Source organism: Manis javanica, chromosome 5 (assembly GCF_040802235.1).
Source record: "Manis javanica isolate MJ-LG chromosome 5, MJ_LKY, whole genome shotgun sequence".
Taxonomy (NCBI): Eukaryota; Metazoa; Chordata; class Mammalia; order Pholidota; family Manidae; genus Manis; species Manis javanica.
In genome coordinates this window covers 95,728,007-95,751,438 of record NC_133160.1, presented here as the reverse complement: position 1 = coordinate 95,751,438, position 23,432 = coordinate 95,728,007, and the positions used below count along the sequence as shown (strand labels likewise).

Genomic DNA, 23,432 nt, shown 5'->3' with positions numbered 1-23,432 from the left:
TTATTTTGATGATGGGCTGTTTGATGTATATAGTAAGGCAGCAAGTATATTTGTTCAAATATAGGACAGACTCAGAGCAGATGTATTAATAGTCTATCTTTAAATCCTACTTTGTTTTCTTACCTAAACCTATTTTTTTTAGAAAGTAAAAGTATATATTTATTATAGAAAAATTCTAAGTTGAAGATAAAAAAATTCTACACATAATTATAACCATTTTAATACTTTAATTGTTCTCCCATATTTATTTTTTAAGGTTTTTTTTTTAATTGGAGTATCGTTGACATACAGTCTTACATTGGTGTCAAGTATATGACACTGGTTCAACAGATACCCATATTATTAAATCCTCACCCCCACTAGTGTGGTTACTATTTGTCAACATAGGGAAATGTTATAAAATTATTGACTATATTCTCCATGCTGTACTACTATCCCTGTGACCAACTTATACTATGATTGAGAATTTTTGTGCCCCTTTGTCTCCCTCACCCTACCCACCCACTTCCAACCCTTTCCCATGGTAACCACCAGTCACTTCTCAGTGTCTATGAATCAACTGTTATTTCATTCATTTTGTTTTTAGATTCAACAAATAAGAGAAATCATATGGTATTTGTCTTTCTCCACCTAGCTTATTTCACTTAGCATAATACCCTCTAGATCCATCCATGTTGTTACAAATGGCAGGATTTCTTCCTTTTTTTAATGGCTGAAAAAGATTTCATTGTGTATATATACCACTTCTTTATCCATTCATCTATTGATGGACACTTAGGTTGTTTCCATATTTGGCTATTGTAAATAATGTGACAATAAACATAGGGGTGCATGTATCTTTTTGAATCAGGGATTTTGTTTTCTTTGGGTAAATTCCTAGAAGTAGAATTACTGGGTTGTATGGTATTTCTGTGTTTAGTTTTTTGAGGAACCTCCATACTGCTTTCCACAGTGGCTGCACCAATATACATTACTACCAACCGTGAAGGAGGGTTTCCTTTTCTCCACATCTTTGCCAACACTTGTTATTTCTTGTCTTTTGGATTGAGGTCATTCTAACTGGTATGAGGTGATATCTCATTGTGGTTTTGATTTGCATTTCCCTGATGATTAGCAATGTGGAGCATCTTTTCCTGTGCCTGTTGGCCATCTGTATTTCTTCTTTGGAGGAATGTCTGTTCAGGTCCTCTGCCCATTTTTTAATCATGTTTTTTTCTTTTTTGGTGTTGAGGCATATGAGCTCTTTATATATTTTTTATGTTAACCCCTTATTGGATAAATCATTTACTAATATATTCTCCCACACAGTAGGCTGCCTTTTCGTTCTGCTGATGGTGCCCTTTGTTATATGGAAGCTTTTTAGTTTGATGTAGCCTCACTTGTTCATTTTCTATTTTGTTTCCCTTGCCCAAGGATATGTGTCCAGGAAAAAATTGCTCATGCTTATGTTCAAGAGATTTTTGCCTATGTTTTCTTGTAAGAGTTTTATGGTTTCATGTCTTACATTCAGGTCTTTGATCCATTTCAAGTTTACTTTTGTGTATGGAGTTTGACAGTGATCCAGTTTCATTCACTCGCATGTAGTTGTCCAGTTTTCCCAGCACCAGTTATTGAAGAGGCTGTCTTTTCCCCATTGTATATTCATGGCTCCTTTATCATTTATTAATTGACCATATCTGTGTGGGTTTATATCTAGGCTCTGTATTCTGTTTCATTGATCTGTGGATCTATTCTTATGCCAGTACCATACCATTTTGATTACTGTCACTTTTCCCATATATATTTAAAACAAAATAGTAATGTAGATGTTTGTAAACCTCTTTTTTCACTTAGCAATATATTTTTTTAAATCTCTCTAAATCAATGAGACACCATCTTTTTAATGGCTGCATTATATTTTACCACAAGAATTGGTCACAGTTTTCCTAACTAGTGCCTTAGTTTTGGACATGCAATTATCTTGGAAAGAAGGAAAGGAATAAAGTGCCACTCATAATCCCATAACCCTAACAGAACTACTAGAATCAACCTTTAAGTGTCTTTTATATGCACACTGAATAAGTACAAGATGAGCTACAGGTCACATCAGGAAAAAACATCTTTAAGTGCTTGTCTAATGAGCATGCCAAGTACTATTATAGGTGCCTAAAATACTGCGGAGAGCAAAACCAAGTCCCAAATACAGCTGACGTGAATTGTGATACTTTATTTGGAACCAAGTATGTGATTGAGGGGGAATTAGCATACCTAACATTTTGGGGAATGCTTCCTTTATGCTAGTCTTTGTACTAAATATTTAACATGTCCATAAGGTCTTCAAGAAACAGTTATTAATTATTACCTCATTTTATAGATGAGAAAATGAAGTGAGGAGAGGTTATGTAGATAGCCTGGGTCACATGCCTGTGTAGAGGTACAATGCAAACTGAGGTCAGGTGGAACACTTACTTGCTCCACTGTTTTACCAGTTCTAAGAGCCATGTTTTGAGAAAAACATTAAAGTCAGAGCAAGCTCAGAGGATAGTATCCAAATTAGAGAGGGCTCTGAAAACCACATTTAAAGAGGACTGGCTGAAGAACTTGGCACTCTCCATTGGAAACAAATCAAAGTGGAACATAACAGAGCCATCTCCAAATAATGGCACAGCTATCAAATAGAAAAAATTTTTACTCTATCTTTAAAATGCAGAACCAGAACCAAAGAGCAACAGGGGGAAAAAGGCATATTTTAACTCAAGATGAAGAATAATTTTGTTAGCATTGGAGCTATTGACAATGGTATGTGGTTTTTTTGTAAGATGGTACATTTTCAGCTGCTGGACATGTTTAAGCCAAGCTTGGGATAATTGCCAACAGTTGAAATACTGGGCTGCATCTAATAGGAAGAAATTTAAGAAGACAAATACTTCACTTGGTCCAAAAAAAGAAAAACAATAATTCCAGAGTTGTTGGAGTTTCAACTTAACAGAAACACCTGTCAAAAATTTTTAAGGAATTTAATGATGCTGAAAATAAGGCCTCAGTGTAATATGACAGCCAAAGCAATGATCTTGGTAAAATGTCTTAGAATAATGTCAAGACTTGTAGAAGGTGGTGGTTCCATTCTGCCCTGGGCTTTCCTTGCTCCTGGAACATTGTATTTCCCACAGGCACAGGCACCACATATTAAATGACAGACATAGTCTAACAGGAGCTTGTCCTACTTGGGTCATGAGGAAATCCAACCAGGGGATATAAACGGACACTCAAGGCAAAGAAGAGTTCTCCCTTGGACATAGATGTGATTGCAGACCTCAGATAATAGTCCATGGGGAACAGTATCTAAATCAAGCAGAGTCAAGGGTGGTAAGGTCAGACTGGAATTCACAATGGTTATCAGAGAAACAATTAAGAAAGTCCAAAATTTAATATCTAAGTAGAGGTACAGATGCATGAGTGTGAATAGTGAAAGTTCCTATGGCCAGGATCCTCCCCTGACCCTAAATTACTTGATGATGTAACTGGCCTGCTGCTAGGCTACTGCTTCCACACCCGTAGGCAATAAGCTATATTATTGACTGAGTCACTATATAAACAGCTCTGCCCAGTGCTCTGGGTGGAGGCATAGAGGAAGGAGGGTTACAGACCTGCAGACTGTTGGATGCAGACATAATTCTAGTGCTCAACTTATCACTGGGAGAACAAGCTGGGTAATAAGCCCTTTCACCCCAAGAACATTCCAAAGTCATTCCTTGGTCTCACTGAATCCATAGTGAACTTGCCCAGGGCTAAAACCGATTGGTAAGACAATGAGTTAACTCTCATTAACTCAATTCTGAATTCAGCTAACCACCTTTATGTTTCCTTAGAGCATTTTTATTGAACTGACTATACAGCAATGGCTTTTTCTCTGTGATGTCTCAGAAATACTAAGTTTCCTCAAATAATTGGATGTGAAAGAAGGAATAATATGTTCTTCAGGATTAAAATGCTAGGTCCAAGACCAATGTATGAAAGCCATAAGGAGATAGATTTCACTTTTGTATAAAGATTTTTCCCCCTTTTTTTAACAGGCAAGGCTATTTATTCAGAACTTACTACAGCAAGGGAGTCAGCCACCATCACTTTTCCTTTAGCAGAGACTCAAAGACAAGTAGAGGAGCAGAAAAGCTTTTATTGGGAAAAAGGGAAGGTTTCAGGTATATACTAATTGGAACATACTGACATGGGGAGCTGGAGGTGGGCTAACTGGAAGCTGGGCATCCTTTGTGATTGGTTAGGGGTCCATATTTGGCTTTCTCTGGTGGCTCCTAAGTTGGAAGCTGTGGGGAAATGAACATTCCTATGGCCAGGATCCTCACCTGAACCTAAACCACTTGATGATGTAACTGGCCTGCTGCTAGGACACTGCTTCCACACCCATAGGCAATAAGCCAGTATTGACTGAGTCACTATATAAAGAGCTCTTCCCAGTGTTCTGAGTAGAGGCAGAGATGGAGGATTACAGACCTGCAGACTGCTGGATGCAGACATGATTCTAATGTTCAACCGATCACCATGAGAATAAAGCCAGGTATAAGCCCTTTTACCCCAAGAACTTCCATTATCATTTCTAGGTCTCACTGTATCTGCAGCGAACTTGCCTGGGGCTGAAACTCTCAGGCAAGACAGAAGCAGAGGCAAATATTAGGAAAGCTGTCAGTTACTAATCCTGGCCATTTGAAGCTGATTGATACAGGGATTGTTTGGGGGATTTCTGGGCTGCTTGCTAGAGATAGTGGTCTGACTTCCTCCTTTAAGTAGGAATCTGATAAGTCTATCTTAAACATAGTAGGTTTGTGTCTGGACTAGTTACTGGGAATAATTGATTGGTTTCCTGGGCTGATTGCTACAGACTGGGACTCAGAATTCTATTTTATATATAGTCTGGCCATTATCAATTTGTATATTTCAGTGTCTCATAGGGTTCCAGAGAACTCACCCCAGTACCAGCAGGGGCCCAGGCAGAGGAGGGCTGTGTTTGTCAGGCACAGCACCGCTTAGCCCAAAGAGCAGAATGTTTCTAACAGCCCAGTTCCTATAGGGGGACAAGTTCATAGAGGGTTACATCTTGCTGTGGGACTTACCAGGTAAGTACTGAATAAGTATTTATTTCAACAGTTCTGAAGAAATGTGGAAATGGGCAATAAGAATGGATCTGAGCTGGATTGGGGGCTGGATGGATGGGTAGAGAACATAATTCAGCAAAGCAACCAAAATTTTTGATAGAACAAAACACCTATGAAATACCAGCCTTTTTTTCCACGCATACCTCCTTTTATTGCATTTCACAGGTATTGCTTTTGTTTACAAATTGAAGATTTGTGACAACCCTGTGTCAGGCAAGTCTGTTGGTGCCATTTTTCCAACAGCATTTGCTAACTTCATGTTTCTGTGTCACATTTTGGTAATTCTCACATTTCAGAGTTTTTCATTATTATATTTGTTATGGTGATCTGTGATTGAAGATTACACATTGCTAACATCTCAGATCATGGTTAACATATATTAGCAATATTTTAAAATTAAGATATATACATTAATATTGGATACTTAATCATCTATGGTATAGTATAAACATAACTTTTATATGAACTGGGAAACCAAAAAATTCAATTGACTTATTTTATTGCAATATTAACTTTATTGTGGCAGTCTGGAACTAAACCCACAATATTTCCAAGGTATGCCTGTATCAAACAGCATGTCCTCTGCTGTCTCCTGAAGTCCCTGGTGGTCATCATAATTAAAGGTAAAATGTTCAGTCAAATTAGTAGTTGATGGTTTCAATTTTAGGGATTAAGTATTTCAAATATAGTATCATAAAGTGATAGCATCGCCTTGACAACTGTAATGACTTTTGGTGTATCTTTAGACTTACATCAAAGATGTGTGTTAATATATTCTCTGGAAAAGAGATACTATTTAAAATAGTGTTATTAAGAGTACAGCCAAAAATAAAAGTGCCCTACCAGAAAGAACTCCTAGTTAAAAGTGGGGGATTTGTTTTTGTTTGTGTCATTAATATACAATCTTATGAAGGTTTCACATGAACAACATTGTGGTTTCAACATTCACCCATATTATCAAGTCCTCACCCCACCCATTGCAGTTACTGTCTATCAGTGTAGTAAGATGCTATAGAGTCATTACTTATCTTCTTTATGCTGTACTGCCTTCTCTGTAACCTACCTATATTGTGAGTGGTAATTATAGTGCCCCTTAAACCGCTTCTCCCTCCCTCCCCATGCACCCTCCCCAGGCTCTCCCCTTTGGTAACCACTAGTCCCTTCTCAGAGTGTGAGTCTGCTGCTCTTTTGTTCCTTCAGTTTTGTTTTCTTTTTGTACTCCACAAATGAATGAAGTCACTTGGTACTTGTCTTTCTCTGCATGGCTTATTTCACTGAGCATAACCCTCTAACTCTACCAATTTTGTGGCAAATGGTAGGATTTCTTTTCTTTTTATGGCTGAATAATATTCCATTGTGTATATGCACCACCTTTTCTTTGACCACTCATCTATTGACAGACACTTAGGTAGCTTCCATACCTTGGCTATTGTAAATAGTGCTGCGATAAACATAGGGGTGCATGTTTCTTTTTGAATCAGGGATTTTGTTTTCTTCAGGTAAATTCCTAGGAGTGGAACTACTGGGTCAAATAGTATTTCTATTTTTGATTTTTTGAGGAACCTCCATATTGCTTTCCACAATGGTTGTACTAATTTACATTCCTACCAACAGTGTAGGAGGGTTCCCCTTTCTCCACAGCCTCGCCAACATTTGTTATTTCTTGTCTTTTGGATGTTGGCAATCCTAACTTAACATAAGGTGATATCTCATTGTGGTTTTAATTTGTATTTCCCTGATGATTAGCGATGGGGGACATCTTTTCATGTGCCTGTTGGCCATCTGAATTTCTTCTTTGGAGAAGTGTCTGTTCAGGTCCTCCACCCATTTTTTAATCAGGTTATTTGTCTTCTGGGTGTTGAGGCATGTGAGTTCTTTATATATTTTGGATGTTAACCACTTATTGGATAAGTCATTTACAGATATATTCTCCCATACTGTAGGATGCCTTTTGTTCTGCTGATGGTGTCCTTTTCTGTACAGAAACTTCTTAGTTTGATGTAGTCACACTTGTTCATTTTTTATTTTGTTTCCCTTACACAAGATGTGTTCAGGAAAAAGCTGCTCATGTTATATTCAAGAGATTTTTGGCTATGTTTTCTTCTATGAGTTCATGGTTTCATGACTTAAATTCAGGTCTTTGATCCATTTCAAGTTTCCTTTTGTGCATGGAGTTAGACTAAAATCCAGTTTCATTCTCTTACATGTAGTTGTCCAGTTTTGCCAACACCTATTATTGAAGAGGCTGTCTTTTCCCCATTGTATATTCATGGTTCCTTAATCATATATTAATTGGCCATATATGTGTGGGTTTATATCTGGGCTCTGTTCTGGACCATTGATCTGGGAGTCTGTTCTTGTTCCAGTAGGAATTTGGTTTTTTTTTTAATTATTAGTTTTATATTGAGGTGCACACAATAAAATGTACAAATTTTAGTGTACAGGTTGATGAATTTTGACATATGTTTATACTCATAACCATCGCTGAAATCAAGATATCAAACATTCTCACTAATTATTCCCCCTTCACCCATTCTTCCACCCCCTTCTCCTAGGGTAATTACCAGTCTGTACTCTGTGACTGAGTCTATTTGTATTTTGCTTGTTTGCTTGTTTTTATCCTTGTCCTCCACAAGTAAGTGAAATCGTATCATATTTTTCTTTCTCTGTTTGACTTATTTCACTCAGCATAGTGACTTCCAGGTCCATCTGTGTTCTCAAATGGCAAGATTTCATTATTTTTTTATGGTTGAGTAATATTCCATTTATCAGTATACATTTAGGTTGCTTCCATATTTTTGGCTATTGTAAACAATGCTGTGATAAACATAGGGTGCATATATCTTTTTGGATTAGTTCTTTTGTTTGGGTTCATTCCCAAAAGTGGAATTGCTAGGTAACATGATATTTTCTATTTTTAGTTTCCATACTGCTTTCCACAGTGGATGCTCCAATTTGCTATCCTACCAGCAGTGTACAAGGGTTTCCTTTTCTCCAGATTCTCACCAATACTTGTTATTTCTGGTCTTGTTGATATTAGCCATTCTGACTAGTATGAGGAGTTACCTCACTGAGATTTTGAAGGAAGATGCCTTTAAAAGTTTTCCTCCCTTTTTCCTATTTTTGTGCTCTTGGGAAGATTTCCATATTTCTCATTTTTTGATTGTTTTATGTATAGCAAATTTTTTAATTTTCAAGAACTTTTTGTCTCTGAACTTTAAAAAATAGCATCCTGTTCTTGTTTAGAATATATGGAATAGCTTATCTCTCTTATATATTTGAAGTTTTTTTTCTTGCTCCATCATCTTGACTTCCTCAGAGTCATCCCCCTCACCCACCACACCCACTTCTTTGTTTAGGTCTGTTTCATATTAGAGACTTCTTGCAAATATCTGTTAAATTTTGACTTGCCATTCTTGTTTTAAAGGGCAAAGAAATAAAAGCTAACTGGAATATCAGTCTGCAGGGGAGGTGCTGGCAAACAGAGTGGGTTGGGCCATTTCATTAAGGAACCCCCATCTGTTTGGTACCTATCTGTTGGATATTTCTCTTGGACTGGTCAGTTTCCTCAAGAGAAATCTTCCCATTTCCTGTCAGAGTGATGATAGCCTGGTTGGAGCATTCTGATTACAAAGCAAGAGCAAGAGGCTGTGGGTCTCACTGTTTAGTTTCTAGACATGCATCAGATCCATCTTCACTACAGCATTGCTTCCTCAGACACGGCTGATGTCCTAGAATCCTTTGGTCCACCCTTTCTTGAGAGCACGCTCCATGCTCTTTTCAGGGAGGGGAAGGGATCTTGCAGTCCTACTGTTCTTCACATTCTCCCAGTCAATCCTTTTCAGCTTTTAGAGTTATCTGCTGCTACCAATTCCTGAGCCTTTGGGGAATCTCAAGTAATTCAGCTTGCCTTCTCCTCCAAGCTTATATTTGAGCAGCACTGGCCTGCTAAATCACCTTACCACTCTTTGACCTGCTTCTTAGCTCCAAGAATTTTATGCTATAGTATATAAGTTTGACTTATTTGCCCTTGTGGGGCTTTGCTTTTTTTTTTTTAAAGTACTTTAATGTTATTAAAGGAGAGAAAATGTAAACACCTGTGCACAAGCTACCAGGTTTTACCAGGAAGAACTTTTGATAGAAATATTCAATGATATTCTAGGTTATAGCAGAGAGGACGTCACAGAGGGTTTCAAACACTAAAGTATTCTTAAATTGGATAGATGAGACCAGAAAAAATTTGTTAATAGAAACTGCTTTTCATCATGTATTCCTTCCTTTTTATTCAGAGTAATAAAATCCTGTATTTTTAGTCAGGAAGTGATTATCCACAATACAATCAACATTTCCCAGATTCCATTGTAGTAACATATGATCATGTGACTAAGTTCTTGCCAACGGGTGTATGCAGAAATGATGTATAAAACCTCCTGGTCATGCTGTTAAAAGGAAGGGATGTGCTCCCTTCCCTCTTTCATGCTTCCTGTGAGATGGAATGTAGAAGGAGAAAGAAATGTCTTACATTGTGTAAATAAGATAACCCACCACAAGAGGCAGATTAGCAGAGGAGTTGTTTAATTTTTGACAATGTTATGGAGCAGAACCACTATACCAAGTTGGGCTTTTATACAAAATAAATAAATATCTACCCTCTTTAAGCCATTTTTGTCTTGGGTGGCTGTTTAAGCATGTGAAACTATATCCTGACCATTACAAACTTTAAGATCCCTTTCAACTCTAAGAATCTATGAAAATATTTAAAAGGTGCAGCAATTCCATTTCAGTAACATAATGACAAGACAAGGTGAAATAGGGTATGAGGCACTCAAAGAACTTACATCTAAAAACTAAAAGGCAGAATGTGTTGTACGTAATATCTTTACAACTCGCTATCCATCTTGACTTAATTAATGGATAAAATTAATTTTCATCTATTATATGTCCACAGAATTAAAAATCCCATGAAAAATTCTGATATCAGAAGAAACATTTGGATATTAATTACAAAATTTCATAAGAACAGAAAATAAGACATTCTGTCCCACTAGAGAAGAGTTCTCTGATATGACAAAGAATAGTTTATAGGGGCTTTTACTTTTTAGGAACTAATGCTTCCAAAAAGCATGTGGTATTATTTATTGTTAATATACTAATTATTATAAATAACTTAGGCCTTCAAAATAAATTAACTTGTGTTTGAAAATCAGCTTTTCATTTATACCAACTATAAAATAGAAACAATAATATAGCCGATGAATTTTTAATAATCCAGTCATTAAAAATTTGAATTTTAGACACATAATTAATATTTAGTTAGTATTTATAGGTAGCATGGCAAGCATCTACAGGATATCTTAAAACTTACTAAGAACCAAACACTGTTGTTTGTTTAATGTATTGATATTTCTAATTCTTTCTCATTGTCCTAAGCACTAAGTAGCATGTTTTCACTGGGGTACATGTTCAACTTGTTGATTGGCTCTTTCCTTTGATCAAACAGATCCTAGTTCTGTTCATGAATCCACCCGCCTCTCACATAGTCACATGCCTCATGAAAACTGATTCTCTTCCCAACTCCAGAAGTGGGCTAGATGTTTCTAAGTATCTTCACATCCCCTTTGCCAGCCACTGGCTCAGAAATGGACATGCAACCCAGTCAGAGCCAGTGGAACAAGAGAAGTTTGCAGAGGTTCTCTGGGAAAGATTTTCTTCATTGTTCTGGAAACACTGAAGGCAGCCGTACTCCCTGTTTCTCTTGCACATATATCCTCTTGATATTCCCGTTTAAGGCTGTAAGTATGAAATTGCCACAAACGTATTGCTACCAGTTGCATAATGCAGCCAACACACAGAGGAGGAAAAATAGATAAATTCATCCTTTGAAACCTATCCTACTTCTGGATTTTCAGTTATGTGATACAATTTACTTCCTCATTACTTAGACCATTTTGAGTTTGGTTTCTGTTCGAGCAGCATATCTGATCCACTGTTAAGACATTATAGGTAATCTGTAGCAAGCCCATCCAATTCCAATTGTCAAGAATATTGCCTTCAGTACTCCCCACTTCACCTCTTCACAAAGCTCCTATTAGTTTACCTCTCTCTGTGACATTTATGTCTCCACCTCTAGTAGGAGGATTTCTGGGTCACAGAGCGCTACTTAACTTGCTTGAACTGCTGCTTCTCAGTGTAAAGCTGTATGATTTAAAAACCTGAGGAAAGGTAAAAGCTTGTGGAAACATATTTTCCTTACATTTTCATGAACTATTATTTGTACTACTTACTTGGTTTGATTTCAGGCCAGTCAGATTGTTCTATTCTGTGATCTTCATACTTTATATCCAAATATGCAAATATGTAACGAATAATTTCAGCTCTCCCCCTCATATTAAAATAAATGAGTTTGTAGTTTGGCATGGTGTGATTCTGGAAAGAGAAAAATGGATTTTTTAACAACCCTCTAAGTAGGTTTCAACATTTTCTTTTGGGGGCTTTTTGAAAATATTATGGGATCTTGAGATAACTGGAGATATTAAAGGATATTCCAAAACATGAATTATAAATCACTATCCTAATAACATATGGGAAAGACTTGATAGAAATAACATCATGACTATTTCTTTAAAAACTAGCTGGAGATCATAATAAGCATGAGCAATTTTTTCCTGGACACATCTCCTCAGTCAAGGGAAACAAAACCAAAAAAGAACAAGTGGGGCTACCTCAAACTAAAAAGCATCAGCAGAACAAAAAGGCAATCTACAGTATGGGAGCATATATTCATAAACAATTGATTCGATAATGGGGTAACATCTAAAATATATAAAGAACTCATATACCACAACACAGAAAAAAACAAATAAACTGATTAAAAAATGGCCAGAGGACCTGAAGAGATATTTCTCCAAAGAAATACAGATGGTCAATAGACACATGAAAAGATGCTCCACATCACTAATTATCAGGGAAATTAGTGCAATCAAAATCAGGGAAAAATGCAATTCAAAAGTACAATGAGATATCACCTCACACCAGTTAGGATGGCCACTCTCCAAAAGACAAGAAATAACAAGTGTTGGAGAGGACATGGAGAAAAGGGAACCCTCTTTCACTGTTGGAAATGTAAATTGGTGCAGCCACTGCAGAAAACAGTATGAAGGTTTCTCAAAAAACTAAACACAGAAATACCATACAGCCCAGTAATTCTACTTCTAGGAATTCACCTAAAGAAAACAAAATCCCTGATTTGAGAAGATATGCACTCCTATGTCTATTGCTGCATTAGTTACAATAGCCAAGATATGGAAGCAATCTAAGTATCCATCAATAGATGAATGGATAAAGAAGCAGTGGTATATATACACAATGAAATATTATTCAGCCTCAAAAAAGAAAGAAATCCTTCCATTTGCAACAACATGGATGGATCTAGAAGGTGTTATGCTAAGTAAAATAAGCAAGGCAGAGAAGACAAATACCATATGATTTCTCTTATTTGTGGAATCTAAAAACAAAACAAAATTAACAAAACAGCAGTGGACTCACTGACACTTAGAAGTGACTGGTGGTTGCCATGGGGGAGAGGGGTTGGGATGGATGGGTGGGGAGTATGAGGGGGATAAAGGGGCACAAAAATTCTCAATCATAATATAAGTTGGTCACAGGGATAGTAGTACAGCATGGAGAATATAGCCAATGATTCTGTAACATCTTCCTGTGTTGACAGTAACTACACTAGTGGAGGTGAGGATTTAATAATATGAGTATCTGTTGAACCACTGTGTTGTATACTTGATATCAATGTAAGATTGTATATCAACTATAATTCAATATTTTTAAAAAAAGGCATACCCCATGTCCATGCCAAATCTAAATATGGTGGATTGTTCTAGGGTGTAGAAACTGCTGAAGCACCAAGCACAGGTATATATAAATGAAAATATTGGTCTAGGGAAACTTAAAGATAATCAAGGTACCTTAAACTAATGGGGCTTCCTACCTTTCCCCACCACATATGTATTTCTGTTAAGGGTACCGTTAGAAATGGGTTGTTTGGCCCATGCTGGGATTCTCTACAATCCCATCCAAAGGAGACTATATTAGTGAAATATGTTCTTTGAAAAGTAATTGTAGTGCACTAAAATGTTGAATTTTCTGTATATAAATTATGCCTTAGTAACTTGACTTAAACAAGCAAATAAAAATGTAACTGGAAAGTTTGGCAGGTCACCAAAAAATTTAGATATACTGAATAAAATTCATGGTTAAAAATTAACTTAAAAAAAATGAGGTGGAGGGCGGAGCCAAGATGGCGGCGTGAGTAGAGCAGTGGAAATCTCCTCCCAAAAACACATAGAGCTATGAAAATATAACAAAGAAAAATCTTCCTAAAATAGAGACCACAGGACACAGGACAACATCCAGACCACATCCACACCTGCAAGAACCCAGCGCCTGGGTGGAGAGAAACCGGAGCGGTTTTTTTTTTTTTTTTTTTTTTGGCGAGCGCTTTTTGGAAGCCTTAGAGGGACGGGCCCCCGTTGCTGGGGAGGCAGGGTGGCGGGACCGGTGAGGAGGTGCCTGGGAACGGCGCCGGAGGACAAAGAATATCCCGCGTTTCTCCCTGCGAGACCTGGGGGCGGGTGCCTGAGACCGGTGCCTGAGGACGGAGGAGGTTGCGCGTTTTTCCCCTTTTTTTTTTTTTTTCTCTTTTTGGCGAGCGCTTTTTGGAAGCCTTGAAGGGACGGGGACCCCAGTGCTAGGGAGGCACGGTGGCGGGACTGGTGAGCGGGTGGCTGGGACCGGCGCCTGAGGACAAAGAATATCCCCCGTTTTTCCCTGCGGGACCAGTGGGCGGGTGCCTGAGACCGGCACTTGAGGACAGAGGAAATCGCACGTTTTTCCCCTTTTTTTTTTCTCTTTTCTGCGAGTGCTTTTTGGAAGCCTAAAAGGGACAGGGACCCCGGTGCTAGGGAGGCAGGGCGGCGGGACTGGTGAGCGGGTGCCTGGGACCGGCACCTGAGGACAAAGAATATCCCGCATTTTTCCCTGTGGGACCGGTGGGTGGGTGCCTGAGACCAGCACCTGAGGACGGAAGAAATCGCGCGTTTTTCCCCTTTTTTTTCTCTCTTTTTGCCGAGTGCTTTTTGGAAGCTTTGAAGGGACAGGGACCCCGGTGCTAGGGAGGCAGGGCGGCGGGACTGGTGAGCGGGTGCGTGGGACCAGTGCCTGAGGACAAAGAATATTGAGCGTTCCTTCCCTGCGGGACCGGTGGGTGGGTGCTTTTTGGAAGCCTTGAAAGGACAGGGACCCTGGTGCTAGGGAGACAGGGCAGCAGGACCAGTGAGCGGGTGCCTGGGACCGGCACCTGAGGACAAAAAAAAAAAAAAAAATCGCTTGTTTTTTCCTTTTTTTTCCTTTTTTTTTTCTCTTTCTTTCTGTTCCCTCTCTCATTGTTGCTGTTGTTGTTTTGGTTTGGAGAGTGCTTTTTGGAAATCTTAAAGGGGCAGGACAGGTCACTTAGACCAGAAGCAGGGAATCTGGGGATCTCTGGGCACTCTAACCCCCTGGGCAGCAGGGAGCACAGAGGCCCCTTACGGAGATAAATAGTCTCCTGGCTGCTCCCCCTCCAACGGGGCTCCACCATTTTGGAGGAACAGCCCCAGCCAGGCCAAGCCCACAGCAACAGCGGAGATAAACCCCAAAGCAACTGGGCAGGAAGCAGAAGCCCTGTCTGCGCACAGCTGCCCAGCACAAGCCACTAGAGGTCGCTATTCTCCCAGGAAAAGGCTACAAACCAACAAGAAGGGAAGCTCTTCCAGCGGTCACTTTTACCAGCTCTGCAAACTATCTCTATCACCATGAAAAGGCAAAACTACAGGCAGACAAAGATCACAGAGACAACACCTGAGAAGGAGACAGACCTAACTAGTCCTCCTGAAAAAGAATTCAAAATAAAAATCATGAACATGCTGACAGAGATGCAGAAAAAAATGCAAGAGCAATGGGATGAGATGCAGAGAAAAATGCAAGAGCAGTGGGATGAAGTCCGGAAGGAGATCACAGATGTCAGGAAAGAGATCACAGAAGTGAAACAATCCCTGGAAGGATTTATAAGCAGAATGGATAAGATGCAAGAGGCCATTGAAGGAATAGAAGCCAGAGAACAGGAACGTATAGAAGCTGACATAGAGAGAGATAAAAGGATCTCCAGGAATGAAACAACACTAAGAGAAATATGTGACCAATACAAAAGGAAAAACATTCGTATTATAGGGATACCAGAAGAGGAAGAAAGAGGAAAAGGGATAGAAAGGGTCTTTGAAGAAATAATTGCTGAAAACTTCCCCAAACTGGGGGAGGAAATAATCGAACAGACCATGGAATTATACAGAACCCCCAACAGAAAGGATCCAAGGAGGACAACACCAAGACACATAATAATTAAAATGGCAAGGATCAAGGACAAGGAAAGAGTTTTAAAGGCAGCTAGAGAGAAAAAGGTCACCTATAAAGGAAAACCAATCAGGCTAACATCAGACTTCTCAACAGAAACCCTACAGGCCAGAAGAGAATGGCATGATATACTTAATGCAATGAAACAGAAGGGCCTTGAACCAAGGATACTGTATCCAGCACGACTATCATTTAAATATGATGGTGGGATCAAACAATTCCCAGACAAGCAAAAGCTGAGGGAATTTGCTTCCCACAAACCACCTCTACAGGGCATCCTACAGGGACTGCTCTAGATGGGAGCACCCCTAAAAAGAGCACAGAACAAAACACACAACATATGAAGAATGGAGGAGGAGGAATAAGAAGGGAGAGAAGAAAAGACTCTCCAGACAGTGTATATAACAGCTCAATAAGCGAGCTAAGTTAGGCAGTAAGATACTAAAGAAGCTAACCTTGAACCTTTGGTAACCACGAATCTAAAGCCTGCAATGGCAATAAGTACATATCTTTCAATAGTCACCCTAAATGTAAATGGACTTAATGCACCAATCAAAAGACATAGAGTAATAGAATGGATAAAAAAGCAAGACCCATCTATATGCTGCTTACAAGAAACTCACCTTAAACCCAAAGATAAGCATAGACTAAAAGTCAAGGGATGGAAAAACATATTTCAGGCAAACAACAGTGAGAAGAAAGCAGGGGTTGCAGTACTAATATCAGACAAAATAGACTTCAAAACAAAGAAAGTAACAAGAGATAAAGAAGGCCACTACATAATGATAAAGGGCTTAGTCCAACAAGAGGATATAACCATTCTAAATATATATGCACCCAATACAGGAGCACCAGCATATGTGAAGCAAATACTAACAGAACTAAAGAGGGAAATAGACTGCAATGCATTCATTGTAGGAGACTTCAACACACCACTCACCCCAAAGGATAGATCCACCGGGCAGAAAATAAGTAAAGACACACAGTCACTGAACAACACACTAGAACAGATGGACCTAATAGACATCTATAGAACTTTACATCCAAAAGCAACAGGATATACATTCTTCTCAAGTGCACATGGAACATTCTCCAGAATAGACCACATACTAGCTCACAAAAAGAGCCTCAGTAAATTCCACAATATTGAAATTCTACCAACCAATTTTTCAGACCACAAAGGTATGAAAGTAGAAATAAATTCTACAAAGAAAACAAAAAGGCTCACAAACACATGGAGGCTTAACAACATGCTACTAAATAATCAATGGATCAATGAACAAATCAAAATAGAGATCAAGGAATATATAGAAACAAATGACAACAACACTAAGCCCCAACTTCTGTGGGATGCAGCGAAAGCAGTCTTAAGAGGAAAGTATATAGCAATCCAGGCACACTTGAAGAAGGAAGAACAATCCCAAATGAATAGTCTAACATCACAATTATTAAAACTGGAAAAAGAAGAACAAATGAGGCCTAAAGTCAGCAGAAGGAGGGACATAATAAAGATCAGAGAAGAAATAAACAAAATTGAGAAGAATAAAACAATAGCAAAAATCAACGAAATCAAGAGCTGGTTCTTTGAGAAAATAAACAAAATAGATAAGCCTCTAGCCCAACTTATTAAGAGAAAAAGAGAGTCAACACAAATCAACATAATCAGAAATGAGAATGGAAAAATCACGACAGACTCCACAGAAATACAAAGAATTATTAAAGACTACTATGAAAACCTATATGCCAACAAGCTGGAAAACCTAGAAGAAATGGACAACTTCCTAGAAAAATACAACCTCCCAAGACTGACCAAGGAAGAAACACAAAAGTTAAACAAACCAATTACAAGCAAAGAAATTGAAACAGTAATCAAAAAACTACCCAAGAACAAAACCCCGGGGCCGGACGGATTTACCTCAGAATTTTATCAGACACACAGAGAAGACATAATACCCATTCTCCTTAAAGTGTTCCACAAAATAGAAGAAGAGGGAATACTCCCAAACTCATTCTATGAAGCCAACATCACCCTAATACCAAAACCAGGAAAAGACCCCACCAAAAAAGAAAATTACAGACCAATATCCCTGATGAACGTAGATGCAAAAATACTCAATAAAATATTAGCAAACAGAATTCAACAGTATATCAAAAGGATCATACACCATGACCAAGTGGGGTTCATCCCAGGGATGCAAGGATGGTACAACATTCGAAAATTCATCAACATCATCCACCACATCAACAAAAAGAAAGACAAAAACCACATGATCATCTCCATAGATGCTGAAAAAGCATTTGACAAAATTCAACATCCATTCATGATAAAAACTCTCAGCAAAATGGGAATAGAGGGCAAGTACCTCAACATAATAAAGGCCATATATGATAAACCCACAGCCAGCATTATACTGAACAGCGAGAAGCTGAAAGCATTTCCACTGAGATCGGGAACCAGACAGGGATGCCCACTCTCCCCACTGTTATTTAACATAGTACTGGAGGTCCTAGCCACGGCAATCAGACAAAACAAAGAAATACAAGGAATCCAGATTGGTAAAGAAGAAGTTAAACTGTCACTATTTGCAGATGATATGATACTGTACATAAAAAACCCTAAAGACTCCACTCCAAAACTACTAGAACTGATATCGGAATACAGCAAAGTTGCAGGATACAAAATCAACACACAGAAATCTGTAGCTTTCCTATACACTAACAACGAATCGATAGAAAGAGAAATCAGGAAAACAATTCCATTCACCATTGCATCAAAAAGAATAAAATACCTAGGAATAAACCTAACCAAGGAAGTGAAAGACTTATACTCTGAAAACTACAAGTCACTCTTAAGAGAAATTAAAGGGGACACTAACAGATGGAAACTCATCCCATGCTCGTGGCTAGGAAGAATTAATATCGTCAAAATGGCCATCCTGCCCAAAGCAATATACAGATTTGATGCAATCCCTCTCAAATTACCAGCAACATTCTTCAATGAATTGGAACAAATAATTCAAAAATTCATATGGAAACACCAAAGACCCCGAATAGCCAAAGCAATCCTGAAAAAGAAGAATAAAGTAGGGGGGATCTCACTCCCCAACTTCAAGCTCTACTACAAAGCCATAGGAATCAAGACAATTTGGTACTGGCACAAGAACAGAGCCACAGACCAGTGGAACAGATTAGAGACCCCAGAAATTAACCCAAACATATATGGTCAATTAATATTTGATAAAGGAGCCATGGACATACAATGGCAAAATGACAGTCTCTTCAACAGATGGTGCTGGCAAAACTGGACAGCTACATGTAGGAGAATGAAACTGGACCATTGTCTAACCCCATATACAAAGGTAAACTCAAAATGGATCAAAGACCTGAATGTAAGTCACGAAACCATTAAACTCTTGGAAAAAAACATAGGCAAAAACCTCTTAGATATAAACATGAGTGATCTCTTCTTGAACATATCTCCCCGGGCAAGGAAAACAACAGCAAAAATGAGCAAGTGGGACTACATTAAGCTGAAAAGCTTCTGTACAGCGAAAGACACCATCAATAGAACAAAAAGGAACCCTACAGTATGGGAGAATATATTTGAAAATGACAGATCTGATAAAGGCTTGACGTCCAGAATATATAAAGAGCTCACACGCCTCAACAAACAAAAAACAAATAACCCAATTAAAAAATGGGCAGAGGAACTGAACAGACAGTTCTCCAAAAAAGAAATACAGATGGCCAAGAGACACATGAAAAGATGCTCCACATCGCTAATTATCAGAGAAATGCAAATTAAAACTACAATGAGGTATCACCTCACACCAGTAAGGATAGCTGCCATCCAAAAGACAAACAACAACAAATGTTGGCGAGGCTGTGGAGAAAGGGGAACCCTCCTACACTGCTGGTGGGAATGTAAATTAGTTCAACCATTGTGGAAAGCAGTATGGAGGTGCATCAAAATGCTCAAAACAGACCTACCATTTGACCCAGGAATTCCACTCCTAGGAATTTACCCTAAGAACGCAGCAATCAAGTTTGAGAAAGACAGATGCACTCCTATGTTTATCGCAGCACTATTTACAATAGCCAAGAATTGGAAGCAACCTAAATGTCCATCTGTAGATGAATGGATAAAGAAGATGTGGTACATATACACAATGGAATACTACTCAGCCATAAGAAGTGGAAAAATCCAACCATTTGCAGCAACATGGATGGAGCTGGAGAGTATTATGCTCAGTGAAATAAGCCAAGCGGAGAAAGAGAAATACCAAATGATTTCACTCATCTGAGGAGTATAGGAACAAAGGAAAAACTGAAGGAACAAAACAGCAGCAGAATTACAGAACCCAAAAATGGACTAACAGGTACCAAAGGGAAAGGAACTGGGGAGGATGGGTGGGCAGGGAGGGATAAGGGGGGGGAAGAAGAAGGGGGGTATTAAGATTAGCATGCATGGGGGGGAGGGAGAAAGGGGAGGGTGGGCTGCACAACACAGAGAGGACAAGTAGTGACTCTACCACATTTTGCTAAGCTGATGGACAGTAACCGTAATGTGGTTGTTAGGGGGGACCTGATATAGGGGAGAGCATAGTAAACATAGTATTCTTCAGGTAAGTGTAGATTAAAAATTTAAAAAAAAAAAAGAAAGAAAGAAAGAAAAGGGGGATTACTCCTTAACAGGATAAAACTATTGGTAAATCAAAGATCAACGCATGCTTTAAATATCCTTAATGTTGATCACTTAAAGGGTGTCAGATGATCAGCTATGGAGGTACTCTTTTCTGATAATATTCCTTTCTCTTAATTTAAAAAAAAAAAAAAAAAGCAGTTACTGTGTGCTGACCTCCAATGAGTTCTGCACAGTGGTATAGAGGGCATGTCAAAGTGTGGGCAAAGGGTCTGTTTGTTTCTACGCAGAAGATCAAGGCCTAGCTTGGATACCCAGAAAATGAACTAAGATACAATATGAGGAGGAGCTTCCGGCATCAGCACTCTCTGGAGGACTCATGCCGGGGGATGATCATCAAAAAGCCTCCACAGGGATCCGGACGATGCTGCGGTTGTGGCTGCATCCAGCCCACCGTCTCCTGGACTTGCCATAAGAAGGAGGAGGGAGATGTCTAGGCTGGCATGTGCATACAGTGAGACAACGAATTTGACTGGATCTGTACTGTTGGAACTCAACCAGGAGTTGGGAGGGGTGCAAGTTGTAGCACCCCAAAATCTCATGACTATAGACTATCTATGGTTAAAAGAACATATGGGATGTGAACAGATCCCAGAAATGGGCTGCTTTAATTTGTCTGATGGTTCAAGTACAGTTGGACAATATCCATCATATCATAGATAAATTTTCACAAATGCCTAGGGTGCCTAAATGGTTTTCTTGGCTTCACTGGAGATGGCTGGTAATTATAGATTTGCTTTGTTTATGTCACCGTATTCCTATTATGTTAATATGTGTGTGCAAATTAGTTAGTAGTTTAAAACCTATACATACTTAAGGTACTATACAAGAAGATATGTCAAAGAAATAATCAATCCTCCCAAGTGTCCTTCATATGCTACATCTATAGCTTTTCTTCTTCCTTCCTAATTACAAACCTTAAATAGAATTCGTGCCTCATATCGAATTTACCGAGTATCATAATTCCTCCAGGTGGTAAAGATACCTCGAGACAAGTGCTGGGCATAGAAGCCACAGGGCATAAATCTGCAAAGAAGTAAAAAGCTAACCTTTGCAAACAATATGGCTTCTCTCTCACTTACCAACTTTACATTTCCCTGTATGGCCCCGGAAGATGACTGGTTAGCCAGAGACGGGTAAGATTCCTCAAGGGAGGAACAACCTAAGACAGGCACAGTCGCAGGGGGGCCATCAGGTGAGAATTTGGGGATCAACAGAGGTGAGGCTCAGAACCTCACCCCCCCTGCTTTGAGAGAAATCTTCTGCATCCGTGGATGTCTTGCTGCCCTTGTCTAGCCTGGATTAATACTTAGTCCATAGGCACACACCTGATCATCTGATCATCTACATTTGCCTTCTTACAGCACTAAACTATGTTTTCTACCTTTATCTTGCATCTACCTACCACTTCAGCATTTTATTAAAAATAAAAATAATAATAATAATAATAGGAGAAATGTGGGATCAACATATAAATCAAGTACAAAAATCAAATGAATATTCATATTTGACCTGATGGTTTATAGGTCATATTGCATGATCAAAACCGAAAGTTTCTGTGATGAATGCCCTTGTACTGTTCACCATGTAAGAATTTATTCACTCTGTAAGAATTAGTTCACCATGTAAGAACTTGTTCGTTATGCTTCAGAAGATTGGAGACTGACGAGAATTAGGCTTGAGATGGATTAATGATTGTACATTGAGCATTGACCCCCCTATACTGAATTTTATTGTTGTTAACAACCATTTGATCAATAAATATGAGAGATGCCCTCTCAAAAAAAAAAAAAAAAAATGAGGTGGAAACTTCTAGTGAAATAACAAATTCAAATTTTATTTCTAAAAAGATTGTAGAGAGGGTTCCACACATCAATTTCTGAGGATGAGTCAAAAGCTTTCCATTTTAAGATGTTTCTGTCTTGCCTTTAGTCACTTGTAATGGGTGGTGTTTGACATTTGTTTCTTGTTTGTTTTGGTGACACAGCTGGGTAAGCATTGCAAGGGCATGCTTCATGCAAGAGGAAAGGGAGCCGGCCATGCCAACCTGTCACCCCCTGTCTTCCTTAACCCATGGCTTTTTCCTCTGGGAATCAAAGGTTTATGAAGCATTGCCCTCATCTCTCACTGCATCCATGGGTGGGGCTTTGCTGGGTTTCTTGCATCATGCAAACATATCCCATCTTGATGACCTCTGCTGGGATGGGACAATGGTGAGCATATGCCACCATCTCCTCTGGAAAGGAGCAAGAAAACAAGCAAGCAAACTTTTCTTACATTTCTGAAAGTTTGCTAATACAGGCTATAATGGTTAGATGTTAGGTCATAATTTTGTGAGTTTCCTGTGATTCGTACCATCTCCTTTCCATTGTTTATAAATAGTTCATGTTTTTAAGCACTAATAGTAGAATGTATTGTAATTTTATAATGATCAGGCAACTGAGAAAGAAATATTTGCATTTGAAATTCAGTTCTCCCACTTAGTTGCTGTGTGTCTTTTGGCTAGGCAACAAAATCATTCTGAATTTCAAAGTCCACTTTTTATAAACCGAGATACTAATATGAATTTGGGGATTTAATAAAATAATACATACAAAGCATTTAGCACAATGCTAATACTTAATAATTATTAACTATTGATAATGGTAACTTTGAACTCCTTCTATAATCAAGAATAAGCCTGGTGAATATGGACACTAAAAGTAAATAATAATCATAGTAATTAAATGAATAAAAACCATAAATAACAATTATTTATTGAGAGTCGTGGGTTTAAATAATTTATTCTCTATATTAAGAAAATAATTCAAATATGTTAATACAATATTAGATAAAAAGGAAAGTTGGGCTGACACCTCAAAACAGAGTTCCTTGAAATCTTATCACATAAAATGTCAAACACAACCTATAAAACTCTAGATTGTCAAGTTCATTGTTCATGGAGTCTATCTGCCAAGGGGATGACTGGATACAGCTGAGTGGTCGTATATCTAGACCCCCTTAGAACTCAGGATCCAGGAAGTGAGGACAATGGTGACTCCTAGTGACGCAACTTCTCTGAGCTCTGGTTTTCCACATCTGAAGTGGTGGAGGTGGTGCTCCTTGCTAGAAACCCAGTCACCCTAATA

At 38.6% G+C, this 23,432-nt stretch overlaps 1 protein-coding gene across 4 annotated transcripts in view; it reads right to left on the bottom strand.

The window, feature by feature from the left end:
- The window catches only part of HPGDS (hematopoietic prostaglandin D synthase), a 106,176-nt gene that overhangs the window by 13,078 nt on the left and 69,666 nt on the right, over positions 1-23,432 (bottom strand). For all 4 annotated transcript variants that reach the window (XM_037020161.2, XM_073237293.1, XM_073237291.1 and 1 more), the window contains one exon: positions 11,432-11,573. In XM_037020161.2, the coding sequence (XP_036876056.1) occupies positions 11,432-11,564 (133 nt within the window). In that variant the 5' untranslated portion in view covers positions 11,565-11,573. The remainder of the gene's footprint in view (positions 1-11,431; positions 11,574-23,432) is intronic.